At 38.9% G+C, this 24342-nt stretch overlaps 1 protein-coding gene across 1 annotated transcript in view; it reads left to right on the plus strand.

Moving 5' to 3' along the window:
* Positions 1–24342, plus strand: part of cwc22 (CWC22 spliceosome associated protein homolog) — a 113292-nt gene that overhangs the window by 26507 nt on the left and 62443 nt on the right. Inside the window, exons 2-9 of the mRNA XM_043693495.1 lie at positions 2357–4866; positions 11097–11287; positions 13457–13524; positions 15685–15801; positions 17151–17387; positions 22271–22399; positions 23210–23378; positions 23501–23554. Of these exons, the coding sequence (XP_043549430.1) occupies positions 2357–4866; positions 11097–11287; positions 13457–13524; positions 15685–15801; positions 17151–17387; positions 22271–22399; positions 23210–23378; positions 23501–23554 (3475 nt within the window). The remainder of the gene's footprint in view (positions 1–2356; positions 4867–11096; positions 11288–13456; positions 13525–15684; positions 15802–17150; positions 17388–22270; positions 22400–23209; positions 23379–23500; positions 23555–24342) is intronic.

Genomic DNA, 24342 nt, shown 5'->3' on the forward strand with positions numbered 1-24342 from the left:
GTGACCGGATGGAGGTATCTAAGATAATGAGAGACATGGATAGAGTCAATAGCCAGAGACTTCTCCCCAGGACAGGAATGAATGGGATGAAGGGTCATACCTCTAAGGTATAGAGGAGCATCAGAGGTAGGTTATTTACGCAGAGAGTAGTGAATGCATTGAATGCGTTGTCAGCAGTGGTGGTGGAAGCAGAGTCATTAGGGGCATTTAACTGTCTGCTGGATATGTTCATGGACAGCAGTGAATTGAGGGATGGGCGTCAATTAGATTACTTATTTTACATTCTGATTAATCCCGGCGTGACATCGAAGACCGAAAGACCTGTTCTGTGCTGTACTTCTCTACGTTCTGTTATCACTCCCTCCATTCTCCACACATTTACTTGTTCCACCAGTCTCCAGTGCTGAAAGTGTAAAATTCACTTGTGGATCCGTCTTGTTCTATTTCTGTTTCCATGTCTCCTTGGAACCTGATGGTGGTGCTATGTTACCACTTTGGACATAAAAGCAAGTTCACAATGGCATTGTTTGCATCTACAAATATTGGTATCACTGTGCTGTTGTAATCAGTAAAGTATGTCAGTGATCCTCCTTTATGTACAAATAATTTTAATTGTTTAGGTCTATGTAAATTTGTGGCCAGGTTGATTCTGTTCAATATTGACATTTCATGTGAGCAGTTGTATTGGTTCCAACAAGGAATCCAACATTGGAAGAAAGTGATTCCCTCCCCTCGCCATTCCCCAGTCTGTATACTTGATTTCCAAGCCATGTAGCGGTTGAATTGGGAGAAATTAAAGGAATGGGTTCAGTTCATGTTATCATTTAAGTTTCGTTCTGAGTTTAAAAAAAACCCAAGGTTATTATATGTACATTTTTAGACTGGGACATATATCGTTATGTAGTGCTGTGATAGTTCTCAATATATTGAAGACTGCAGTGCTTTCCTGCAAACAAATTACTTGTCCAGTTAGTTCCTTGATTTTCTTGAAGGCAGATGCACAATGCAAAGTGCTGCAATCAGGAATAGACAAAGCTTTAACTTAATCTGCTTTGTTATTGTCCGATTAAACTGATTTTTGTCAGGGCAGGACACGAGAATCCGTTGTACATTTTCAGTGGTGCCATGGGATATTTTGTATCCATCTGAATATGTGGACAGTACCTCAGTTTATCCTTTTATCAGCAGCATGATGTCTGTGACAATGCAGTGTTCCTGCAGTACTGCACTGACTTTGTCAGTCTAGATTACATGCTAAAGTTTAGATGGGGTTTGCCCACATAAGAGCTCAGACTTGAAGAAGGCAAGAATGCTGCCATTGAGCAAAGTTGCACAATCTTGTTTATCAAAATCATTGTTTTATTGCTGATATAAGAAACGATTCTCTAGAAAAAGTATTCTGACACAAATATTTGCTTTAACTATTTTTCACGGTTCATATGTGCTGTCATTGTGTAATAGCAGTGTTCAGTCCAGTGTCATACGTCCAAATACAAGCCAAGTTTTGCATTTTATGGTTCAAAAGGAAGCTCATAATCACTCTAGTGTAGGGTTATGGGTATTAAATGGTATGTTATGATCCCACAAGTTATTTCAGCCCACTAGAGTATGCTATGTTATGTTGAGTGGTTCATTTATAGGACAATGCCTGAATTTGAGGCTGGAATCTGTCCAATTGTGTGTAGCATGCAAACAAATATATTTTTCTTGTAAAGTTTTTTTTATACACAGAGTATAAAAGACATTACATACTTTGAATTTGCTTTTGCTGTTCTTATCGACCGAGTCGCAATGTGTTTCTACTGTTCAGTTCAAATTTGGAGGGCACTGGATTAGGTCAGTATGTTATCGTAAGTTGAGTTATAATGATGTTCTCACTGATGTAATGAATACTGTTTGCTTTCTTTGAAAATTGTAGAAAAATAAACTTGGATGGGGCACCTATTCATTTGTCAGTCTGTACCTCAACACACACTTATGTTCAATTTTGGTTAAATTATGAATATCCAAGTAATCTCAAAGACAAAAGCTATAAAGATAGATCAGGATGAAAACCTGTTTTTGTGTAGTAAAGTGCTGAATTTCACAAATGTTTCACATTACAGTGAATTTACAAATTAAATATTTCCATTAAAATAGTTCAGTACTGAGGCTACGAGTATGACACTTCATTCAGTAATTCAAGCTTTATTATCCATTTGATCATGATTCAGTTAACCAGAATATAATGCTATTGTACTACATCCAAAACAAAAAGTTGATTGGAAGAAAGAAATGTTTACTGGTTTTGTCAGGATTTGTATTCTGCATGTGATATTGTTAGTATTTTATGGAACGCTCTCTTTTCTTTCTCCAGGGACAGCAGCAGTGACAGTGATTCCAGCTCATCCAGTAGCAGCAGTGGTAGCAGCAACAGCTCTTCCAGCAGCAGTTCAAGCAGTTCAAGTGGAAGCAGCAGCAGCAGTAGTAGTAGTAGCAGCAGTAGTGATAGCAGTAGCAGGAGTTCTTCTTCAAGCCCTCAGGACAAAAGAGGTAGATCACCAAGGAATTCCAGCCAAAGGAAAGAGGAAAGGCACTTGGAGAGAAGAGACAGAGTTCTTTCACATGGGGACCATCGAGCGAGAGTATCGGAGCGTGAAAGAAGGGATGAAAAGCCAACCATCAGAGAAGAGAGAAGTTCAAATCTCAAACAGTTGGGTTGGTCAAAGGAAAGACGACCAGAAATTGACAAAAGACGACGTTCTCCTGAAAGTTCTTGGAAAGAACCTTCAAGAAGCCATAGTCCCCAAGAGGTAAGAAGAAGATACAGTCCAGATTCAAGAAGCAAAATTGGGGATGATAGGAATAGAAGGCCCAGAAGAAAATCTAGTAGTCCTTCTCCCAGACATCAAAGAAGGGAATACAGGTCCAGCTCCAGAAGTCCTTATCGGTCATCAAGGAAGGAGAGTGCATCTTCAAAATTTACTAGATCAGAAAAATCTGATAGCTACAGAAGAAGTCCAGAGAGTCGGGACAAAAGAATATTGAAGGACACTCGTACAACAAGTAACAAGAGTTCTTCACAACTAGAAGAAAGTACCCGTCGAGGCCAAACGAGAAACTATAGCCCTCAGAGGTCAAGACGGTTCCATTCTAGTATTGAATCAAAACAGAAGTGTAGAGATGGCAGAAGTCGCAAATCAGATAGTTCATCTCGTAGCCCTCCCGAAGAGGATTTTAAAAGTTCAAAGAGTCCTGATTCACATTCTTCAAATGTCAGACTTGACTCCCAGAAATATAGTAAATTAGTTGAATCTGACTTGGGGAGAAGGAAAGAAGAATGTATTGTTACACAAGGAAGTGGGAATACTTCTCAAAGTCCAGACAGCCATGAACCAAGCACTCGATCATCAAGTTGTAAAAAACAACAAACTCCAGTGCACTCTGTTACAGCAGGTTCCAGAAGTAATAGCCCTGGAAGTACAAAGCAAAAATCTCCTAGTCCTTCTTCAAGAAGTCGAGCTAATGAACGTGAATGTACTCCTCTTGCGCAGCAACAAAAAATGGATGGGTCACCTTGTTCAAATGTGAGAGAATTGCAAAAGTCAGAGTCTGAAAGTCCCAGGTCATCTCATAATGAAATTACTGATTTTAAAAACAACAGAACAGTTGAGCCAGATAGTCTAGAAGAAAGTAATACCCTTACAGTGGAGAAAGTAGACCACCCAAAACCAAATTCTGACCCAGGGAAAGAAAATTGGCCTGAAAGTGTTCATTCCACAAGGGAGAGTACTCTTCCCTGCTCTGCCACAAGTTCTGTGAAAGATTTGTGTGTAGATAAGAGTAATGAGGAATCAAAACATCATGATCCTAATTTGGAGAATAGTAAAAAAGATAGGAGTAGAAACTCTTCTAAAAGCTCAAAACGAAGATCATCCAGTTCATCGTCATCATCGTCATCCTCTTCTTCATCTTCCACAAGCTCCTCTTCATCATCATCATCATCCACATCATCATCATCAACATCCAGTGAAGAGGATAATAATGATAAAGGGTCTGATTTAGAACAACATGTATCACTGCACCAGCATGAAAAAGGAGATAATTCTGAGAGTATACCTCTGCACACAAATACAAATCATGAGAGAGGAAGCCCAGATGGAAAAGAAGAGCAGCGATTTCAAGATTTAGAGTCCTCAAATGAAAAAAGGGTGCTTTGTCTTCCAGATAGTACTGGCAAGATGCCATCTCGAAGTCATAGCCCTTCAGAAGAGCAATCCCAGTGTCCAAATTCATGTGATACAATATATGGAAATTTGGTATCTGCTAAAGAAATGCATAGTGCTGATGAAGTTTCTTCAAGTGAAAAGAAACCTGATGATAAAGCTGATTCAGGCACCCCACAATCTTCTCCAGCTAGAGTTACACCCAGTTCTCAAAAAAATAAAAAGTCTCTGTCAGATACAGAAAGAACAGATGAAAGGAGCTGTCAGAAAGTCAGTCCTGAAAATAAGGAACCAGACAGCACTTTGTCATCTGATTCAACAGACGACAAGAGCCTGCAAGTCATAGAGAGCTCTGAGGTAGGAAATTCAAATATCCAGAGTCCACACGTATCCAGTCAAAGACAGCAGAGTCCAATTTTGGACAGTGGAGATGGAAAGGAACAAACCAATCTTCAGAGAAAGAGGCAAAGATCATCTTCCTCTGAAGGAATGATTGGTTCTGGCTCTGGATCTGAGAGTCCAGTGGAACCTCCTCACAAAATGACATTTAAATGTAACAGTCCTGTTCCTGATTTGACGGAGGCAGCAGAATCTTCTCGCACAGCTTCACCACAAGAGCAGGAACCTGAGGAAAAAGAAAAAAGAGCAAGGAACTTGTCAGGTATAGTGACTTACTCATTTAATGACTAATTGAACATGTGAAGCTTAGTGGGCGAAGTAATAATTGATCTTTGGGAACAATGGGGCTGAATTTGGGTTTGTATTTGAAATTACAGATATGAGAGAGAATCCGTATTTGTTTTAATTTAAACTGTCAAAAGATGAGAGCAGCAGAGGGAATTAACTATCAGTATGTATCAAATAGACATGTTTATGTTAAACACTATTAAACCTATTTGATTTTGTTTTCATTGTTATATATATTTTGGACTAAGACTGAAGCTCTGGAACTGTTATTACGAAGTGTAGGGTAGTTAATGTAACACCTCTATTGGAAAAAAAGGCAGGGAGAAAAGCTTAAATTATAGACTAGTTGGCCTGATATCAATGGTAGGAAAATGCTATTATAAAAGTCCATTATAAAAGATTTAGTAGCTGAGCACTTGGAAAACAGTGGCAGGATTGGACAGAGTCAACGTGGATTTACCAAAGGGAACTCGTGCTTGACGAATCTGCTGGAGTTCTTTGAATTTGTAACTCTGAGAGTTGATGAGGGGAGCCCATGGATATGGTTTATTTGGAATTTCACAAAACCTTTGACAATGCCTCACATCTGAGATCAGTATGCAACATGGATTGGATGCATGGGATTTGGGGGTGGTGTATTGAAATGGATAGAAAACTGGAAGGCAGACAACAATCGAAGAATAAGAATAAATGGGTTTCTTTGTGAATGGCAGGCAGTGACTTTTGTGGTACCGTAAAGAACAGTGCTGGGACCTTATATATTTTAATGATTTAGATGATGAAATTAAATGTAATATCTCAAAATTTGCAGATGAAACAAAGCTGGGCAGGAGGGTGAGCTGTGAGGTCGGAGAGGTGGTGCAGAGATGTTGTAGTTTGATTTGGGCAAACTAAATGAATGGGCAAATACATTGTGTAAGTGGATAAATAAGATGTTATTTACTTTAGGAGCAAAAGCATTATCATTATACATTATAGAAGCATTATATATTACATTGATGTTTTGCGAAACAAATCATTATATATATTTTTGGCTTAGTTAGTGCCGTTCAGGTTTTCATATTGTGACTGGAAATAGTTGTTCATGTTCGAAGTGTTCATGTTTCAAACAGCTATGGCTTTTCAAGTAAGAAGGGCAAAAGCGTATCAATTCTACCTTGTACTGTAAGATGATTCCAGGGCAAAAATTCAGTCTTCTATTTTGCTAGATCAACTTTGTTCAGAGTTGGACCTAGTATATATGTGTGCTGTTAATGTACACTTAGTAAACTGTCCCAAAAGTTGAGTTCCTTTATGAAGTAAGGTTGATTACTACTCTCATGAAGCCAACTTCGTGATGTTTTAGCTTCTGTTAAACTTTGTATAAAAACTGAGGCCAAAATTTTATGTTTGGAATTTATCAAGGTACAGATTTAACTTGAGGTAATTATGACCCTCTAAATCACAGCCACATAATCATTGCTTACCAGAACTGGAATCTCAATTCAAGATGTATAAAAATTATTTTATCAGATAACTACTTGTGATAATCTCTATCGAAACCAGTACTTTAGAATTCCATTTTTCCGTTGATAACTCCGAGCCTGACATGACAAGGTTTCATTAAACAGGCAGACTGAAGTATTATGGATAAACACTGGTTTTGTATGCAACTTGCTCCTTAAATGAAAGTATTTTCCTGTTTCACTTTTAATGCAAGCCAAAAGCCCACTTGACACTTTAGTGTAGTATACCTGTATTTTATACTGACCTGCAAGTCATCATTTGATTTATTTGGACCGAGTCAGCGATTCCTTATTTCTAAGGGTTTACTTTGATCTGTTTGGCAACATGGTAGCTTCCTCCAGCCAAGTTTCAAATCCTAGCAAATTTGTTCTTTCCAGGGGTAAGCTCCTGTTTGTGTTGCTGTTACATGAATCTTTCAACCTTAATCTGCTGTCTCTCCCAAAATCTGGCAGATTACCTAAAAGTTTTATTGCACAGCCCCGAGAAAGATACGTTTTCTGGTTTATATTCAATCTTTCCTCTCTCAAAGCCTATCACTGAGGCCTTGTAACAAGTAGACATGTTGATTAATGATTATTTTGACTTATACCTCTGTTGATGTGCATATCTTTTCAGTGGATAGTTTAAGGAATAACCTTACAATCTAACATGCTCAGTGCCTTCCTGGGACTATGGATTAGATTAGATTACTTACAGTTCGGAACCAGGCCCTTCGGTCCAACAAGTCCACACCGACCCGCCGAAGCATAACCCACCCAACCCATTCCCCTACATTTAATCCTTCACCTAACACTACGGGCAATTTAGCATGGCCAATTTGCCTAACTTGCACATTTTTTGGATTGTGGGAGGAAACCGGAGCACCCGGAGGAAATCCACGCAGACACGGGGAGAATGTGCAAACTCCACACAGTCAGTCGCCTGAGGCGGGAATTGAAGCCGGGTCTCTGGCGCTGTGAGGCAACAGTGCTAACCACTATGCCACCGTGCCGCCCACCGAGCCGCAATGGAGATGTGTCTAATTGCTGTAAACCCACATGCTGCTGTCATTGCCTTCAACCTTGAGTAGCTTAGATTCTCATACCAGAAAAAGAAACTCTGCCTCCATTCAAACCTTAACAGTTATTTCATCCAAATTTCTTAACGGATGTTGTTAAATCGAGTCTTATGACCCATTTTACCCTGTCATTTTAACTCAACTGAAAACAGTCCCAAAGCATTTCAATGTTATAAAACCTCAAATTTGTAACACACCTCTGGACACTTGGTATGTTGTCATTTCACGAATGAAGTTTGTTCCTCTTCATAAGCAGCCAAATGAAAAAGGGCTCATCTATCTCATTGAATCTTTCATCCTCAGGAAGAAGCATTAAATATTAACAGAGACATGTGTCTGGCCTTTGCTACTCCTAATGGATTCCAGAAAAAACTCCAGTAAAGAACAGGCTGTTTGGCCTAGCTGGTGCTTTTGATGTCAACATATACTTCAATTCCTTTCTCCTTCATCTGCTTATGTAACTTGTCCTTCACATGCATTGATATAATTCACCATTGTAGGTTTTTTTCCACGTCATAATCAATCTATCGGTAAACAATTTCTCTGAAATGGCCTGTTGGATTTAATAATGACTTTCTTACATTTGATGCTCCTGATTTTTCCATGTCTGCCTTTTCAAACCCCTCGCTCTTTTTCTCAGCCTCCCCTTAAGTCACACTGAGTTTCTCATTTCCAGAGAGAAACTCCCAACATATTTGGCCTTTCTCAGCAGAGTAAACTCCTCCTTTATCTGGCACATCTAGGGAATAGAGGTAGTGCCAGTTGAGTAAGTTCTCTGAGAGATTTGATCAAAAGACAGGAAGAGGCAAACAAATGATCAGTTCCCAGAGCAAAGAACTGGTTGGTTGCATGAGAATTCTTAGAGTCATAGATTCCTACAGCATGGAGACAGGCCTTTTGCCCCAAATTCTTGCTGTGTTCTGAATAGAAATTTACTGGATTTGTAATCCCTTAATTTTGTTATTATGCTTGAAAGTCTTTTTGCGTCTTTTTCTTCCCTGAATAGGGGTAGTCACAGAGCGCTACATGCGGTCCAAGCTGAATTCTATGATATCAACTTTGTTGCAGCATGTCTTATACAATTCTATCTTGAAATATTTTTATTTAAGTATTTAACCAATGTTGAATTCAAAAAATGAACTTTTTTTTCTTGTTGGTATGTTGATCATGAATGAAATACTCATGACAAGCTCTTCAGTTGTGCCAGCATTTATCTCAATTTATGCTGCATCAAACAAGGAAATTAAAATGATTTGATTATTGAAACCTCTGGTTTTTGCTGTGTGGTTGATTAACAAGGGGATGTCTGGAGACAGCATCACATGAGTCAATCTATTCAAAATTAACATTGTTGGCAGCTGAATGTTTTGGTATTTCAAAAATAAAGGCTCACATTTTTGCAGACAGCAAAACCATTGGAACTCTGCCATTGAGTGAGCATCTGAATAATCATACAGTAATCTAGAAGTTCCGCTCATTGGTTCTTGACTTAGCCAAAAATACCATTCAATTGCTATCAATGAACATAAGTTAAATTGACCAAAACATTCCTTCCTACCTCTGAACCAGAAGTCCTGGGTTAAAGTCCCACCTGTTCAAGAACTGCACCTCTGAACACCTCAATTAAGAAATACTTGACCAGAACCACCGTCCCTCCTGCCTGAGCCTAGAGTCTTGGATTCAGACCATAAGACATACGAGTTAGGCCATTTGCCCTTTGGGTGTACTGCGCCATTCAACAATGACTGATAGGTATTTTAGCCCCATTTTTCCCCTTTTTCCCTGTAACCTTCATAAGACCATATCAAGTCCCACTGCTTCAGTGGTGTGTATTAATATCCCTGAAAAGGTTGCTTCAAACATATCTTGACCAAAACATCCATGCTAATGCTCTTAGGCTCAGTTTAAAAACCATGTTGAAGAAGATGAGTTTTTCACTGTGTCCAAACTTCATAATTGCCAGGAAACTACTACACTGCCTGAAGAGCCAACTTTATATTTGTGGAATGTCAAATTTCTCCATACACTCAATTTTTTTTAAAGGAATACAGGCAGTTCCCAGACTGTGAACGGCTTCTGTTAACAGTTCAATTTATATGCAAGTTGGAACACGATGCAAGACGATACAAAGTTGCTATTTCTAAGTACAGAAAATGTTTGTATGTCAGATCTTTAAAATTATATCCCTATATCAGACAGCATTGAAAGTTCAGTGTTCATAACCGAATGTTCCTAACTTGGTGACTCTCTGTGCAGTTTTTTATGAAGTTATCTTCATTTTAGTTTTCAGTTCACTGCAGTAACTATTTTCATTATCCGAGAGAAGGATATTAATGCACTGCTAAGTTCCTGCTTAGCTATATGTGAATACCTGATGTGCTTAACAGATTGCTGACAGCACTGTTGTTGCATACCAAGTCATCTCCTTGAATTGGCATGTGATTTAACCTACAATTGGGATCAGGGAAAACCACTCCCTAGATCTTCAAGGTCCAACAACAACCTTCCTTGCTTCACTGCTGATGAAAATTCCAGGACATAATCTCCAAGTAATTTGGAATTGATAATTTATCTGAGATTTGACACGTACTAAATTCATTTATTTAGTGATTTTGGCATTTACACTTCTGAAATTTGAACTGCATAGTGGATATTTTATGATAACTCTTGATAAAATAGTAGTCAAGTATCCTAAAACACCATCTCCACCAGTTTCCCAATTCACACAAGTTTTAAAGTAACTCTGTGGCAGTTGAATACAATAGAAATGTAACTTGAAATGTAATAGATCTGTAACAATTTTTGAACATTATATTCCTAATCTTGACAAATTCACTTAGAAAAGGTTAAGTGGAGGCAGATATTCTCTCCTTGAAGGCTCAGTGTCCTGTTCTCTCTTGACTTCAAGTTAGTTTAGTTATTGAATGAATATATGAATGTATCAGTAAACCAGCCAAGTTTAGAAGCTCATGGTATTTAAATGCTTCATCAGTTGAATTTGAGAGTTGAAAACTGGAGAATTCAGATAGAAAAATGGATGAATGCTTCTACAAGATGGCTTCAAAGACAAGAAGTCCATATTTCAAATTCTCAATTTAAAAAAAAGCTTCAATATTTTTCAGTGTTGAAATCCAATATTGTTGATTTGTCTTCTCATATTTTGTTTATACCCCAGCATAATATCAAATGACCCTGTGCAATCATGGGTTATATTTCATCATTTGTGTTCTTGGCAAACTGTGTATTCCTTCATTTGTAAATACCTCTTTTTGTGTGAAATATTATGTTTCTAACACCTGTGCGATGGTCAGAACAAAACTTTTGGTAAAAGAGGTTTCTTTCTTTCAAAACAAAATATAATTGGTTGAAGCATTTTTGTCATCCACTGCTTCGCTCCTTGTAAAGTAACAGCTTGCAATACTAACGGTACAAAATATCAGTTTCTTCATGTAATTTGAACATAATTTGGTGCAAATGTAATTAAATTCTGCAGGTTCTATGGCTAATTATGGGAACATGAACTAATTACTTTGAACCATTTATTATTTCATACTTGGATTTTATGAACTTTTTTTGCTTCTAATTCAGATTAATTAAAAATGTGGTGTAAAAAATGTAACTGTTTTTTGAATTTTGGTCAGGCACAGAAATGGCTGAGAGCACACTTGAGGACGATGGAGAGGCCAATGTTACCAGAGAAGACATGAGTGATTTGAAGACATCTATTAATACAGAGGATGGGGTGATTTCAGGTAGCTCAGATAGCGAAGAGAGTGCTGCTAGCAGTGGTACAGCTGTCCAAAAAATGAAAAGCAGTGTAATACAGATACAGGTAAGATTGATCAGTCAATCTGAATACTTTGTGAGGCTACTAGGCCCTGAAAACAGTTGACTTTCTCAATTTTCTTAATCCCTATTACTAAACTGACTAATTTAAATTAAAAGTTCACAACTTGTGCATCTCCAAGGTCATATTAATTACAATGATGATCGAACTTCTGGGTGACCTGGTCACTCATCTTCAGTAAAATAGTGTGGTGCAATGATACCATCCCTACCTTGGGGCGTGGGCACCTGTGTTCCAGTCCCATCTGTTCCAGAGGTGTGCAATAACATTAATGAGCAGATCGATAAGAAGCTATTCACAGAAAAATTGTTAACAGTTCCTTATTCAGGTGTTGTCCAAATCTGTGTCATATTTTTGTGGAGTTTTATGTTGCATCTGTCCAATATGTTTTCTGGTCCTGTGACAGTATTAAGAAGGGCTTATCAAAGCCACAAATTACATCCTTGTAAGCTATGCTCCCTGACCCTTCTCCAGCTTTCAACGCATTGTCGACCCTATGATTCTCCTTCATTGCCTCTCCAGTCAGCCAGCTAGGTGGAATTGCTGTCGTACGATTCCATTATTATCTATCAAATTGTAGCCTGAATAATGACTTAGCTGTGCACTCCCCCATTCTGAACTTTGTTATTCCCCAAAGATGAATCATTGATGGTCTCCTATTTCTTTCCTTGGATGGTGTCACCCAAAGGCTTGGGGTAAGTTTAGACAAGTCTGCTAATGAAACCCAGCTCTATCTCACCTTCACCTCTCTTTACACTTCTCTTGTTGCCAAATTATCAGACTGGTTTTAACATGTCCAGTTGCAGATGATCAAATGCATCTTCCAGTTAAATATTGGGAAGGCTGAAGTCTTTGATTTCGATCCAGATTTCAAATTCTGTTCCCTTGTTATCTATTCATCTCTCCCCTTGTATCACTCTGATTTTAATCCAGGCTGTTTGTAATGGAAGTATCCCATTTGAACCTGCAAATATCACTTCTTTCCACTTCCATAATAGTGCCCAACGTTGCACTTGTTTCAGCTGATTTGCTGTTGAAACCCTCATTGAAAATTCATGAATGCAAGCATCGCAGGCAATGCCGGAATTTTTCATTTTTAGCTAGTTATTTGGGAAGAGAGTTGGGACCATTGCCATTAAATCTTTCAGTCCATCTGGAGTAGGAAAACTCTCACAATGGTGCTCGGAATGGATTCCAGGTTTTTGAACAAAATCAGGCTTCTGTGTTGCTTGGAGAGAAACATGTAGATTATGTTTTAAAGTGATCAATGTCATGTATGGTACTATGCTCCTACAAAGCACCTTGTAACTTTTGTATGTTCAAGATGTAGTAGAATGTATGTTTTTGCTGTATGCCAGCCCCAGTGACACTGCTCGCCAAATCTGATGAGCATTCTGAAAGTGATGAAAAGTTTTTGCTGACTGATATGGGAAAACTGGATGGCTACACTTGAAGCTTCTACACAGCAGTGTCGTGGAAGTTCGATGTCAAAGCAGTGGAATAATTGCAGTTGGGTGCAAATAGAATAGAAGCTTGAGGTCTTGAACATGTACCTGAACCAAAGAGGCAGGTACACAAGATCTTGATCTGAGGCGACACCCAAAGGATGACACCTCCCACATCAACACACCTGTGGTACTATGCTGGGATGTCAATTTGTAATTAAGACTGAGCAATAATGTAACCTGATTTCATATTTACAATAATCTTGACAGTGCTGAGTTCTTAATTTTCAGCTGTAGTGTTGCAAAGAGCAGAAAGCTGGAATAAAGTGTGAGGCTTAAGATCTTGCTGTCGTGTACAGCAAATGGTTTTAACAACAAAGCCTTTTTCTGTGGCCCAGTACCACTAAAACATGGATATAATATTCTGTTTTTCCACCCCCCAATCATAATAGATGTGTCAGTGAAGAATTACAAATTGCTACTTCTCCATCTAACTTTCATCCCTGCTCTCCTTGGAATCTGTACCTTTGTCATTTGTCTGAACATGTACACAAGCATACACATTTGTTTTTGGAAGAACAAGAAAATTATGTTAGTTGTGTGAGAAACAGGAAATTGGTACTTCTTGAAATAAATTTTGAGAAAAGATCGTTGAAATTTCTGTCTTTGTTAGATTTGGTATTTCAGGTCATTTTAATTTTTTTTTCAGCTCAACTCCAACCAGGAGAGGCAAGAAAACCACAGTCCAAGGCAAAGGAGCTCTTCCCCTGAGTACAGGTAAAATTAGATTTTGTATATTATCAAGGATTACCCTTGTGAAGTAACAATTTATTAACTGCAAATTTTCACATTTCCATTCACAATCCATCTATAATTTTTCATTTCCCAACAAGTTAATGCCAGTGTTGTGTTTAGTGAGAATTTTGTTTTTAAGTATTCATTTATTTTTGCTATTACATGTTTCCCATTTATGTCCAGGGAGGGATGGAGGGTGGGGGGATCCTAAACCATTGAATCAGCTTGATAGCTTGATGCTAATGTCATGATAATTTGTTTTATAGATCAGGTTGAACAGCCACTCCCTGCCTTAAATTAATGCTATTAATTCTGTTGAGTTCTCGATGCATTATGCAATTGGACATTATGATAAATGAGGCTAAACTGAATATTGAAGGTTCACACAAGTATGTAATGTATCAGTTCCTGGTGCATTGCATCTTTCCAGTTCTGAGTCATATTAAATGTATGTTATGTGGCAACATTCAATTCATGGCTGATATGCACATTGTGATCAAAGGTGTATAATTATATATTTTGGGATTTAGATTTTGAAGTAGTGGTAGATGTCTATTCTGTGCCAGTGTTTCTCATTTCTTTTTAGATATGATTAGAAAGTAATTTGGGCAGTTACCTAAGTACATGATTTTTAAGGCATGTGATATCAGTTAACTGCTTAGAGGACACCTACCTTGTTAATGGGTAAAATATTTAGACTGCTGGGTGAGTTACAGGGTAAGCATATTTAACGCTATTAATTCAGTTTTAACTCTAACAGAAGGCTTCAGCTCAGAAGAGATGAATTCCTTTCAGAAGGTTTCTTTCTTGCAGCTGGAGATTATTTCAGTTCGGAGGAACCAGACACCCTAGTTCTCCTGTTTTATTTTGGAGTTTCCAAGCCATGTGAGCTTGGACAGAAGACTTCAAATTGTTCGAATTGAGAAAACCTCAGCTGCCAGACTTTTGAAAAGTTTACATCACGAGATTCTGAAGTGGCAGTCCAGGGAAAGAAACTAGAAAGCATCAGTTAACAATGATTTTAAAAAATGTTAAAAGAATTTGATGTGATTTTTTTGAATATCTGTAAACAGGATTGTATCTGGCTCTGGATTTAAACTGTGTTTTCACGATTTGTGTTAAGGTCTTTCAAAGTATAAGGTACATATTTATGCATTCTCTTTTACACAAAAGTTAAACAACTTCGACACTCTTACATAAAAATATTTGTGAGGAACGGCGCACTAACAAATGCAAAAATTAACTATACGATCAGTCAAGCCACGTTTAAGTCTGGGATCAAATTTGTATGTTACTACTGTCAGCTGGGATCATAATTTCATCTCAAAACTTCCTTGCCAAAACTTCTGGATAATTAGTCTACTGGCATTACTATTGTGCCACCACCTCCCATATGCTGACATTAATAGCCATCATGGTAGTTCAAAGCTAAATAACATACCTAGGGCTTTGGTGTGGTTTCCAGGCAAAGGCAGAGAACCCGTTCCTTGGTCAGCATGTGCACAGTAGCAGTTCTTGGAAGCATTTAAATGCCTTACCATTCAAGTGAATGGAAGCATACTAATCTGGCAGGAACATCAAGATTTATGACTGATAATCAAAGTTAACGATGATGAAAAGCATTTCGGTTTTAGGAGATTACACCCACAAGTTGTTGTCCAGTCACATCTTTGTGTGATCATGACTTTGTATTGTCATTCTTTGCATTACTCTTGGAGCAGTAATCAAAATGGCAAACGGAAATTTATACAGTTGAAACATTGCCATACAAGCTGAAGGAAATAATATTCAAATTGGAACATATTTTGGTTCAACTGCACCCTGTGTGTTGTCTTGTTCTAGTCAGAAGCTTAGGAAGTTTTTTAAAAATTGTGGATGAATAAAATAACAAGCCATGGAATTTATTTCAAGCAATTCAGACTGAGTCAGTGGAAGTACTGGAACAACTAGTTTGTCAAAATAAAAAGGAAAATCACTTGAGCCAAGTCAGTTGTTAAATAGTAGAAAAGAGAGATTCAGTATACCACTACCAATTGAACCAAGAGGGTACGGGTTCAGAATATGAAGGCAATTGGAGAAGTGATGCCAGACAATTTTGTACACAGGTTATGGTATTTACATTTTTGTCTTTTATATTTCCAGACATAAAGGTGCCAAAAAGTCAAGGTCAAGATCACCAAGAGATTATCCAGACAGGACCGCCTGCGACAAAGGTCCATCTGGTAATGGCAGATATAATGACAAAAATACGCAACCTAGGTATGTTATTCAGCTTTGAAATACCATGTTGGCTATTCATGTCAGCATAAGGGAGGTGGCAGCTCAATAGTAATGCCAGTAGACTAGTCATCCAAAACCCCAGGCTAATGCTGTAGAAATATCGGTTTGAATTCCACCATGGCAAGTAATGAAATTTGAATTCAGTAAAGGAAATCGATGATGTGCACTTTATCATTTGGCCAGTGAAGGCAAATAAAGCATATGCCACCACAGCACTTTATCCACTTGTCTTGCTACCTGAAGGCACAGCAAGGTCCCTCTGATCCTTGATACATCCCCAGGTCTTAAGGTTCTTCTTGTATTTCCTTGTCTTGTTTATCCTGCACTCGTGTATCACCTCACATTTTGCTGAATTGAATTCCATTGGCTACTGATCAGCCCATCTATATTCTGCTGTAATGTAAGGCTATCCTCCACAGTATTTACAACCCCACCAACTTTGTGATCAACTTTCCTATAATTATACACACACCACAAATATCAAGGGCCCCACTGATGATCCCTGTGGAACTGCACTGGATGCAGACTCCCAGTTATAAAATTCCCCCTCAACCATCATCCTCTGTTCCCTGTCACGCAGCCAACTCTGGATCCAATTCACTAAATTTCCTTGGATTCCCTGAGCTCTTAGCTTTATTATCAGTTTCCTATGCAGGACCTTAACAAAATCCTTGCTGAAATCCAAGTATGCTATGTCAAAATCATTGCCCTCATCGACACACCTGTTTACTACTGAAAGTTAAATCAAGTTGGCCGGACATGACCTCCCTTTCACAAAACTGTTGATCACTCTTGATTAATCCCTGCCTCTCCAAGTGTAGATTAATCTGTCCCTCAGAATTGTTTGCAATAGCTTCCCCAACATGGAGGTTAAACCAACTAGCCTATGGTTTAATGGTTTGTCCCTTGCTCCCTTTTGGAATAATCGTACCATACTGCTGTGGCCAGAGGAATTGAAAATTATTGCCAGCTCCCCTGCAATTTCCACACTTGCCTCACTCAACAGCCTCAGTTACATTTCATCTAGCCCTGGAGATTTATTTACTGTCAAGCCTGCCAGACCACTTGGAACCTCCTCTCTGTCTATGCTAATTTCTTCAAGCATATCACAGTCCTCTTCCCTCATTGCTCTTACCAGTGAAACTGACACATAGGCAGGTTGTAAGTTAAGACTATGTCCTTTGGCTCTACGTACAAAGTACAATTGTAGTTCTTACTGGGCCCTAATCTTTCCTTAATATTCCTTTTTTTAAAATACTTTTAAGCAGTAATGATTTTTTTTTAACAAATCTTCTAAGGACTGACACAAAAATAACTGCTTATTTCAGAGGTAGAGACAAAGATAAAAAGGTGAGCCAAGATTCTGAATCAGATCACAGGAAGAGACCAAAATCACCAGCACCTATCACAAGAAATGAGGATGAATCTGCCGCTCAGAGTTCATCTGAACCACCAGCGAAAAAGAAAAAGGCAGATTTAGATCCGATTTTGACAAGGACAGGTGGAGCATACATTCCTCCTGCACGGTTGCGAATGATGCAAGATCAAATTGCTGACAAAAGCAGGTAAGTGGAAAAGTGAAAATGGGTATATGGACTTGGCTTAAATTTTGAAATTGAATAATTTTGGTACTGTTGCAGACACAAGACATGACTGCACCAAGTTGTGTTGCAGTTCTGTTTGGCACTGTTAGCATCAGATGATAGATTTAGTGGAAAACACACTTCCATGATGCTGATAGTGTATATCATTACTCTTTTGCCCTACATTGCCTGACATTTCTGTTTCTGCTGCCAGAGTGAACAAGCTGAAGAGGTAATTGGTGTCAAATATGGAGATTGTTTTGTGCTGTTGCCTCATACTAATTGGCACAGCCTTAGAATTAGGGGTAAATTCAGGCCAGAAATGCGGAGGCATTTCTTCAGCCAGAGAGTGGTGGGCCTGTGGAATTCATTGCCGCAGAGTGCAGTGGCGGCCGGGACGCTAAATGTCTTCAAGGCGGAAATTGATAAATTCTTGATGTCACAAGGAATTAAGGGCTACGGGGAGAATGCGGGTAAGTGGAGTTGAAATGCCCATCAGCCATGATTGAATGGCGGAGTGGACTCGATGGGCCGAATGGCCTTACTTCCGCTCCTATGTCTTATGGATACTGATTTGGAACATGTTCAAGAGGTTTTGTTTATTAGCTGTTCAGGATTGATTTTAAACTCTGATCTCAATAATATAACAATCGTATTACAGAATGCATGTGTTTCAAGTCTTTTGTAATCTTGCTTTTATATGTATTTAATATATAGTAGTGGTTGGAAATATAGGTAAATATGGTTCTTTGGATATGGATTATTTTGATTTGTTCTGTCTCTTGTTTTATTAAAAAAAAATTAAGTTTTGTGCCAATTGAAGTTTGAAGAACAAACTTGACTCCTGTCATTCGTGAATCATTGCCTGGCCAACGATAAAGGAATTAATTGAATAATCAGTTTTGAAACTTTCTTGTCTCCTTTTGCTCCTGCACCACATTAGAAAAACCTTTTAAATTCATTCTTGGGACATGGATGTCACTGGCTGGCCAGCATGTTATTGCACATTCCTAGTTGCCCTTGAGAAGGTGGTGATGAGCTGCTGGCTTGTCTACTTGATTAAGGACAATACCTCCCATGTCCACACCGCAGTGTTCTGTATTTGCCCTCGCAAGTTGTTGAAAGCAGTTATTGGTGGAGACTCTTAATTAAGCTGTCTAGTTCAAATTATTTTATGCTCCACCACATCTCTGCTGATTGGAGGACTCTGTCCTATATGGGTTCTATGCTATTATGTCCACAGCTCATTTTCTATATTTGGAAAGCTTCAATACTTAAACAACTTATCTCTGTATGATGCACTTCTGAACAAAGTGTTAGATCTTTTCCTCTTTACCATTTAATATTTTCACCTGGAATTGTCTTTTATGTTGCTGTCTAAGTTTCTTTTCCCAACCTAATCTTTTAAATCTTTGCCAATGTCATGCCTTGAGGCCTTAATCTGGAAGTTACTCATATTGAATATACTCCATTCTTTTTATGTGCACGCCTATTCAACATGGTTGCTTCAATTTTTCGATGGCCTAGTGGTATTATTACTGGACTATTAATCCAGAGACCCCCCATAAGGTTCTGGTTAAAATTCTACCATGGCAGATGATGGAATTTGAGTTCAGTTTAAAAAATCTGGATTTAAAATCTGAGGATGACCACAATACCACTGTTAATTGTTGGAAAAACCCATCAGATTGACATGATTTGGAGATGCCGGTGTTGGACTGGGGTGTACAGAGTTACAAATCTCACGACACCAGGTTATAGTCCAACAGGTTTAATTGGAAGCACTAGCTTTCGGAGCACCGCTCCTTCATCAGATGGTTGTGGAGTACACAATTGTAAGACAGAGAATTTATAGCAAAAGTTTACAGTGTGATGAAATTATACATTGAAAAATACCTTGATTGTTTGTTAAGTCTCTCATCCGTTAGAATGACCATGATAGTTTCACTTCTTTCATATGTAAATCACAAAACTTTTTAAAAAAGTTACATTCTCAAGTTAAAAGTAACAATTAGTGTCTGTGCCAATAAGATGTTGAGATATTAAAGGTGTTAGCCCTCTGTGTCCCAGTCTGTGCCATAATGTTTAAACTGATTCTAATCTAAAAAGTGAGTTAACAGACACATTGATTCATGCAGTTTTTGAGCAAAGTACAATGTAACTCTGCAAGTACAAATTCACCCCAAAAATGTATATGTGTATGTGTGCATGTTGACTATGTGGAGGCAATCTGCCACCCTTACCCAGTCTGGCCTATATGTGGCATCAAACATACTTGATGTCATCCTTACCATTTTGCCAGCTGCAGATGCATCTGTCCGTGACCGTATTGGTCAGAGTGACCATAATGCAGTCATTGTGGGTGAGTCCTGCCTTCACATTGAGAATAACTTCCATTGTGTTATCCGGCACTTTCACCGTGCTGAATGGGAATGTTATCATTGACCAGAAACTCAACTGGACTTTGAACAGCTATACAAACTCAAGATTAGGCATCTACGAGGTGCTATGCACCATCAACAACGGCAGAATCTGTAACTCATTGCCTGGCATATCCCCCACTCAACCATTACCATCAACCCAGGGGATCAATCCTGGTTCAATGGAGAGTGCAGGAGGGCATGCCAGGATCAAACCCAGTCATACCTGAAGATGAGGTGTTAATCTGGTGAAGCCACCATAAAGGGCTACTTGCATGCTAAACAGCATAAGCAGCAAGTGATCGACACAGCTAAGCGATCAAACAACCAATAAATCAGATCCAAGCTTTGTAGTCCTGCTACAACCAGTTGTGAATGGTGGTGGAAAATTGGAGAAATAGTGGAGGAGGAGGCTGTCCAAATATCATCATCCTCAAGATGGAAGAGCCCAGCACATCAGTGCAAAAGATAAAGCTGAAAGCTTTCACAGCAATCCTCAGCCACAAGTGCTGAATAGATGGTCCACCTTGGCCTCCTCCAGTAGTCCTCAGTATTACAGATACCAGTCTTTAGCCAATTCAAGTCACTCCATGTGATAACAAGAAATGGTTGGAGACAATCAATACTCCAAAGACTAGGCGCCATGACAACATTCCAATGATACCACAAAAGACCTGTGCTTCAAAAGTTACAGTTCCCCGAGCTAAGCTGTTCCAATACAGTTACAACACTGGCATCCATTGTCGGGCATCCACCTGACAATGTGGAAAATTGCTCAGATATGTCCTGTACATAAAAAGCAGGACAAATCTAATCCGGCCAACTACCGCCCCATCAGTCTACTCTCAATCATGAATAAAGTGATGGAAGATGTGATCAACAGTGCTATCAAGCAGCACCTGCTTGGCAATAACCTGCTCAGTGACGCCCAGTTTAGGTTCCGCCAGCGTCACTCAGCTCCTGACCTCATTACAGCTTTGGTTCAAACATGGATAAAAGAGCTGAATTCCAGAGGTGAGGTGCGAGTGATAGCCCTTGACTGCTACTTTCAACAGAGTGTGGCATCAAGGAGCCCTGGCAAAACTGGAATCGGCAGGAATCCGGGAGACAAACTCCGGTGGTTCGAGTCATACTTGACATGTTGGAAGATGGTGGTGGTTGTTGGAGGTCCTTCATCTCAGCTCTAGGACATTTCTGCAGGAGTTCCTCAGGGCAATGCCCTGGACCCAGCCATCTTCAGCTGCCTCATCAATGACCTTCCCTCCATTGTCAGGTCAGAAATGGAAATGCAATGTACTGCACCATTTGCAACTCCTCAGATACTGAAGCAGTCCGTGTCCAAATGCAACAAGACTGGGACAATATTTAAGCTTGGCTTTACCAGTGACAACTGACATAGCCTGGCATTTGCGTGGTGCAATGACCATCACCAATAAGAGCCAATATAACCACCACCTCTTGACTTTCAGTGGTATCACCACCACTGAATCCCCCACGCCAACATTCTGGATGTTATCATTGACCAGAAGCTCAACTGGACCTACATATAAATGTAGTGGCTACAAGAGCAGGTCAGAGGCTAGGAATAATTTGATGAGTAATGCATCTTCTGACTCCCCAGAGCCTGTCCACCATCTACAAGGGTCAAGAGTGTGGTGCTGCAAAAGCACAGCAGGCCAGGCAGCATCCCAGGAGCAGCAAAATCAATGTTTTGGGCAAAAACCCTTCACCAGGAATGATTCATTCCTGATGAAGGGCTTTTGTCCAAACCGTGGGTTTTTCTTGCTCTTCGGATGCTGTCTGACCAGCTGTGCTTTTCCAGCACCACACTCTTGACTCTAATCTCCAGCTTTCCTGACTTGTGCTTTGCAGGTGGTGAGTGTCAGATAATATTCCCCACTTACCTGCATGAGTGCTGCCCCCAAAACACTCAAGAAGCTTGTTAGCATTCAGGACATAGCAGCTGGCTTGATTGGCACTACATCCCAAGCATCTAGTCCTTCTGTCGTTCGTGCTCAGTAGCAGCAGTATGTACTATCTACAGGGTCCAGTGCAGAAATTCACCAAAGATCCTCAGACAGCATCTTCCAACCCAAGACCACTTCCACCTGGAAAGATAAGAGCTGTAGGTATATGGGAACACCACCACCTTCAAGTTCCCCTCTAAGCTCTTCAGCATCCAGATTTGGAAATATTATTGCTCCTTCACTGTCACTGGTCAGAATCCTGGAATTCTCTCATTCATGGCATTGTGGGTCACCCCACAGCAGGTGGACTGCAGCGGCTCAAGAAGGCAGCTCACTACCACCACCTCAAGTGCAACTGGGGAGGGGCAATAAATACTAGCCTGGCCAGCAATTCCCACATCCTGTGAATGAACAAAAAAAAGCTTTAAGGTGCTTTGTTTTAATGTTGCCATACTTACTGCTCTTTTTGTTGTTACAGTTTGGCATATCAGCGAATGAGTTGGGAAGCTCTAAAGAAGTCAATTAATGGTCTCATCAATAAAGTCAATGTCTCAAACATAGCTAATATTATACATGAACTTTTGCAAGAAAATATTGTTCGGGGAAGGTATGTATGCATTTATGTTGTTGTCATATATTTTGATCAATCACTGATGTCTTATGAATTAGTATAGGTGTGAAGGTTTGAGTTTTAAAGTGTAACATTCTTTGGAGATGGTGCAAATTTGCCTAAAAATTCAAATAAGGGGTATTCCTTTTTGAAGCCAATCAAATGCTTTCACTGAACTTGTATAAATAAGCAGCAGTGGAATTTCTGTCTTTGTTTTTGTACTTATTCTGATGGATCAAAATCTCTGAAATATTAATGACAAAAGCAGAAGACCACAAAAGCTGCAAGTCTTAATACTCGGTCAAGCATATTTTTTTGGTGAAGGGAAGATTTAGTGTTAGAACATAGAAGAAGAATACAGCGCAGTACAGGCCCTTTGGCCCTCGATGTTGTGCCGATCCAAGCCCACCTAACCTATACTAACCCACTATCCTCCATATACCTATCCAATGCCCGCTTAAATGCCCATAAAGAGGTTCTGTGTCATCTGAAGATCTGCTGACCTAACCTGACTTTTGAGCATTTTTTGTGTACATTAATATGATTAAATACACAAAATAGATGAATATATAAAATATAAAGGAATCCATAAAATAATTAAATGTAGGTTCACAGATGTGGAAGAACATGAAGGCAGGGATACTGAATTAAGTTGTATGACAGTTTGGTAACAATTCTAAATCTAACTGGTTTGGAAAAGATGAGTCTTCGTGTTCGAGATATTTCCCCTATTTGTGTTCAAACACACTCCCTTCAAGTAATTATGTATTCACTTTTGATGCATGTATATCTGTTCTTTCCGTACAGGGGATTGGTTTCTAGATTTGTTATACAGGCACAGGCAGCTTCTCCTATATTTACACATGTTTATGCTGCTCTTGTGGCAATTATAAATTCAAAGTTCCCTCAAATTGGGGAGCTAATTCTCAAGAGATTGATCCTTAATTTTCGCAAAGGTTATCGCAGAAATGACAAGGTGAGCAAATGTTGCTACTGGTTTCAAGGCTTTAAAATAAAGCTACTGTAACTAAAACCTCATTAACAAATTTGCTTGTTTTCCGATAGTTTACCAAAATGACACTTGTTTCTTTTTTCCAGCAACTGTGCCTTTCAGCCTGCAAGTTTGTAGGTCATCTCGTTAATCAGAATGTTGTAAGTACAGCTTTGAATTCCTGCTTTTGTCAGTGCTCATATAAAGATCATTGTCTGTTTAGTTCCATTTGTGTTCACATGGTTACCTGCGCACTGTGCCTTGATTATCTGCACTTGCAAATATTTAGAAGAGCTTTGGTGGTTTAGATATGCACCCATTATTTTCTTTGATTTTTAAGTTATTGAAAAGTAGTTATTTCCTGTATGTCAGTATTTGGTAGAATTCTTATTTGTGCGTCCATTCAATTGGTACTTTTTCTCTTGGAGATCAGCAAAAATAATAGTTTCATCTAAATGGAATGATTTTGCTTTTAAACTGTACACTTGCTGAAAATTTGCTTTTTTTTTTCAACTGGCAAATGATAAGACAGAGTCCACTATTTCAGATTACTAATAAATATATTTTTTTCAGTTCAGATTCAAATTTCAAATACCATTTCCAATCCCAAGCAGAACCACCATTTTTTTTTATCTCTTTTTCAATTGTTTCTGTTTTCATCATGTTCATACTATCTATGTGTTTCTTAAAGCCTCACCCATACATTCTTCCCCTCAATATTTTTCAGTATTCTCTCATTGTCCTTTCATCCTTCACCCTACCTAAACATCAGTGTAATTGGAATGTCATTACCTATATTCCATCTCATTTGCTCATTTGATCATGAAGTTGATATTTTCAATTCTGCTCTCATTCTTTGGAAGAAAATTTCCAGCCCACATTTCACCTTGTCTCAAATTGTCACTGAACCCTGGCCGAGCAGCTTAATTTACACACACACATTCTGTAG

The sequence above is a fragment of the Chiloscyllium plagiosum genome, chromosome 7 (assembly GCF_004010195.1).
Source record: "Chiloscyllium plagiosum isolate BGI_BamShark_2017 chromosome 7, ASM401019v2, whole genome shotgun sequence".
In the NCBI taxonomy this organism is placed as follows: domain Eukaryota; kingdom Metazoa; phylum Chordata; class Chondrichthyes; order Orectolobiformes; family Hemiscylliidae; genus Chiloscyllium; species Chiloscyllium plagiosum.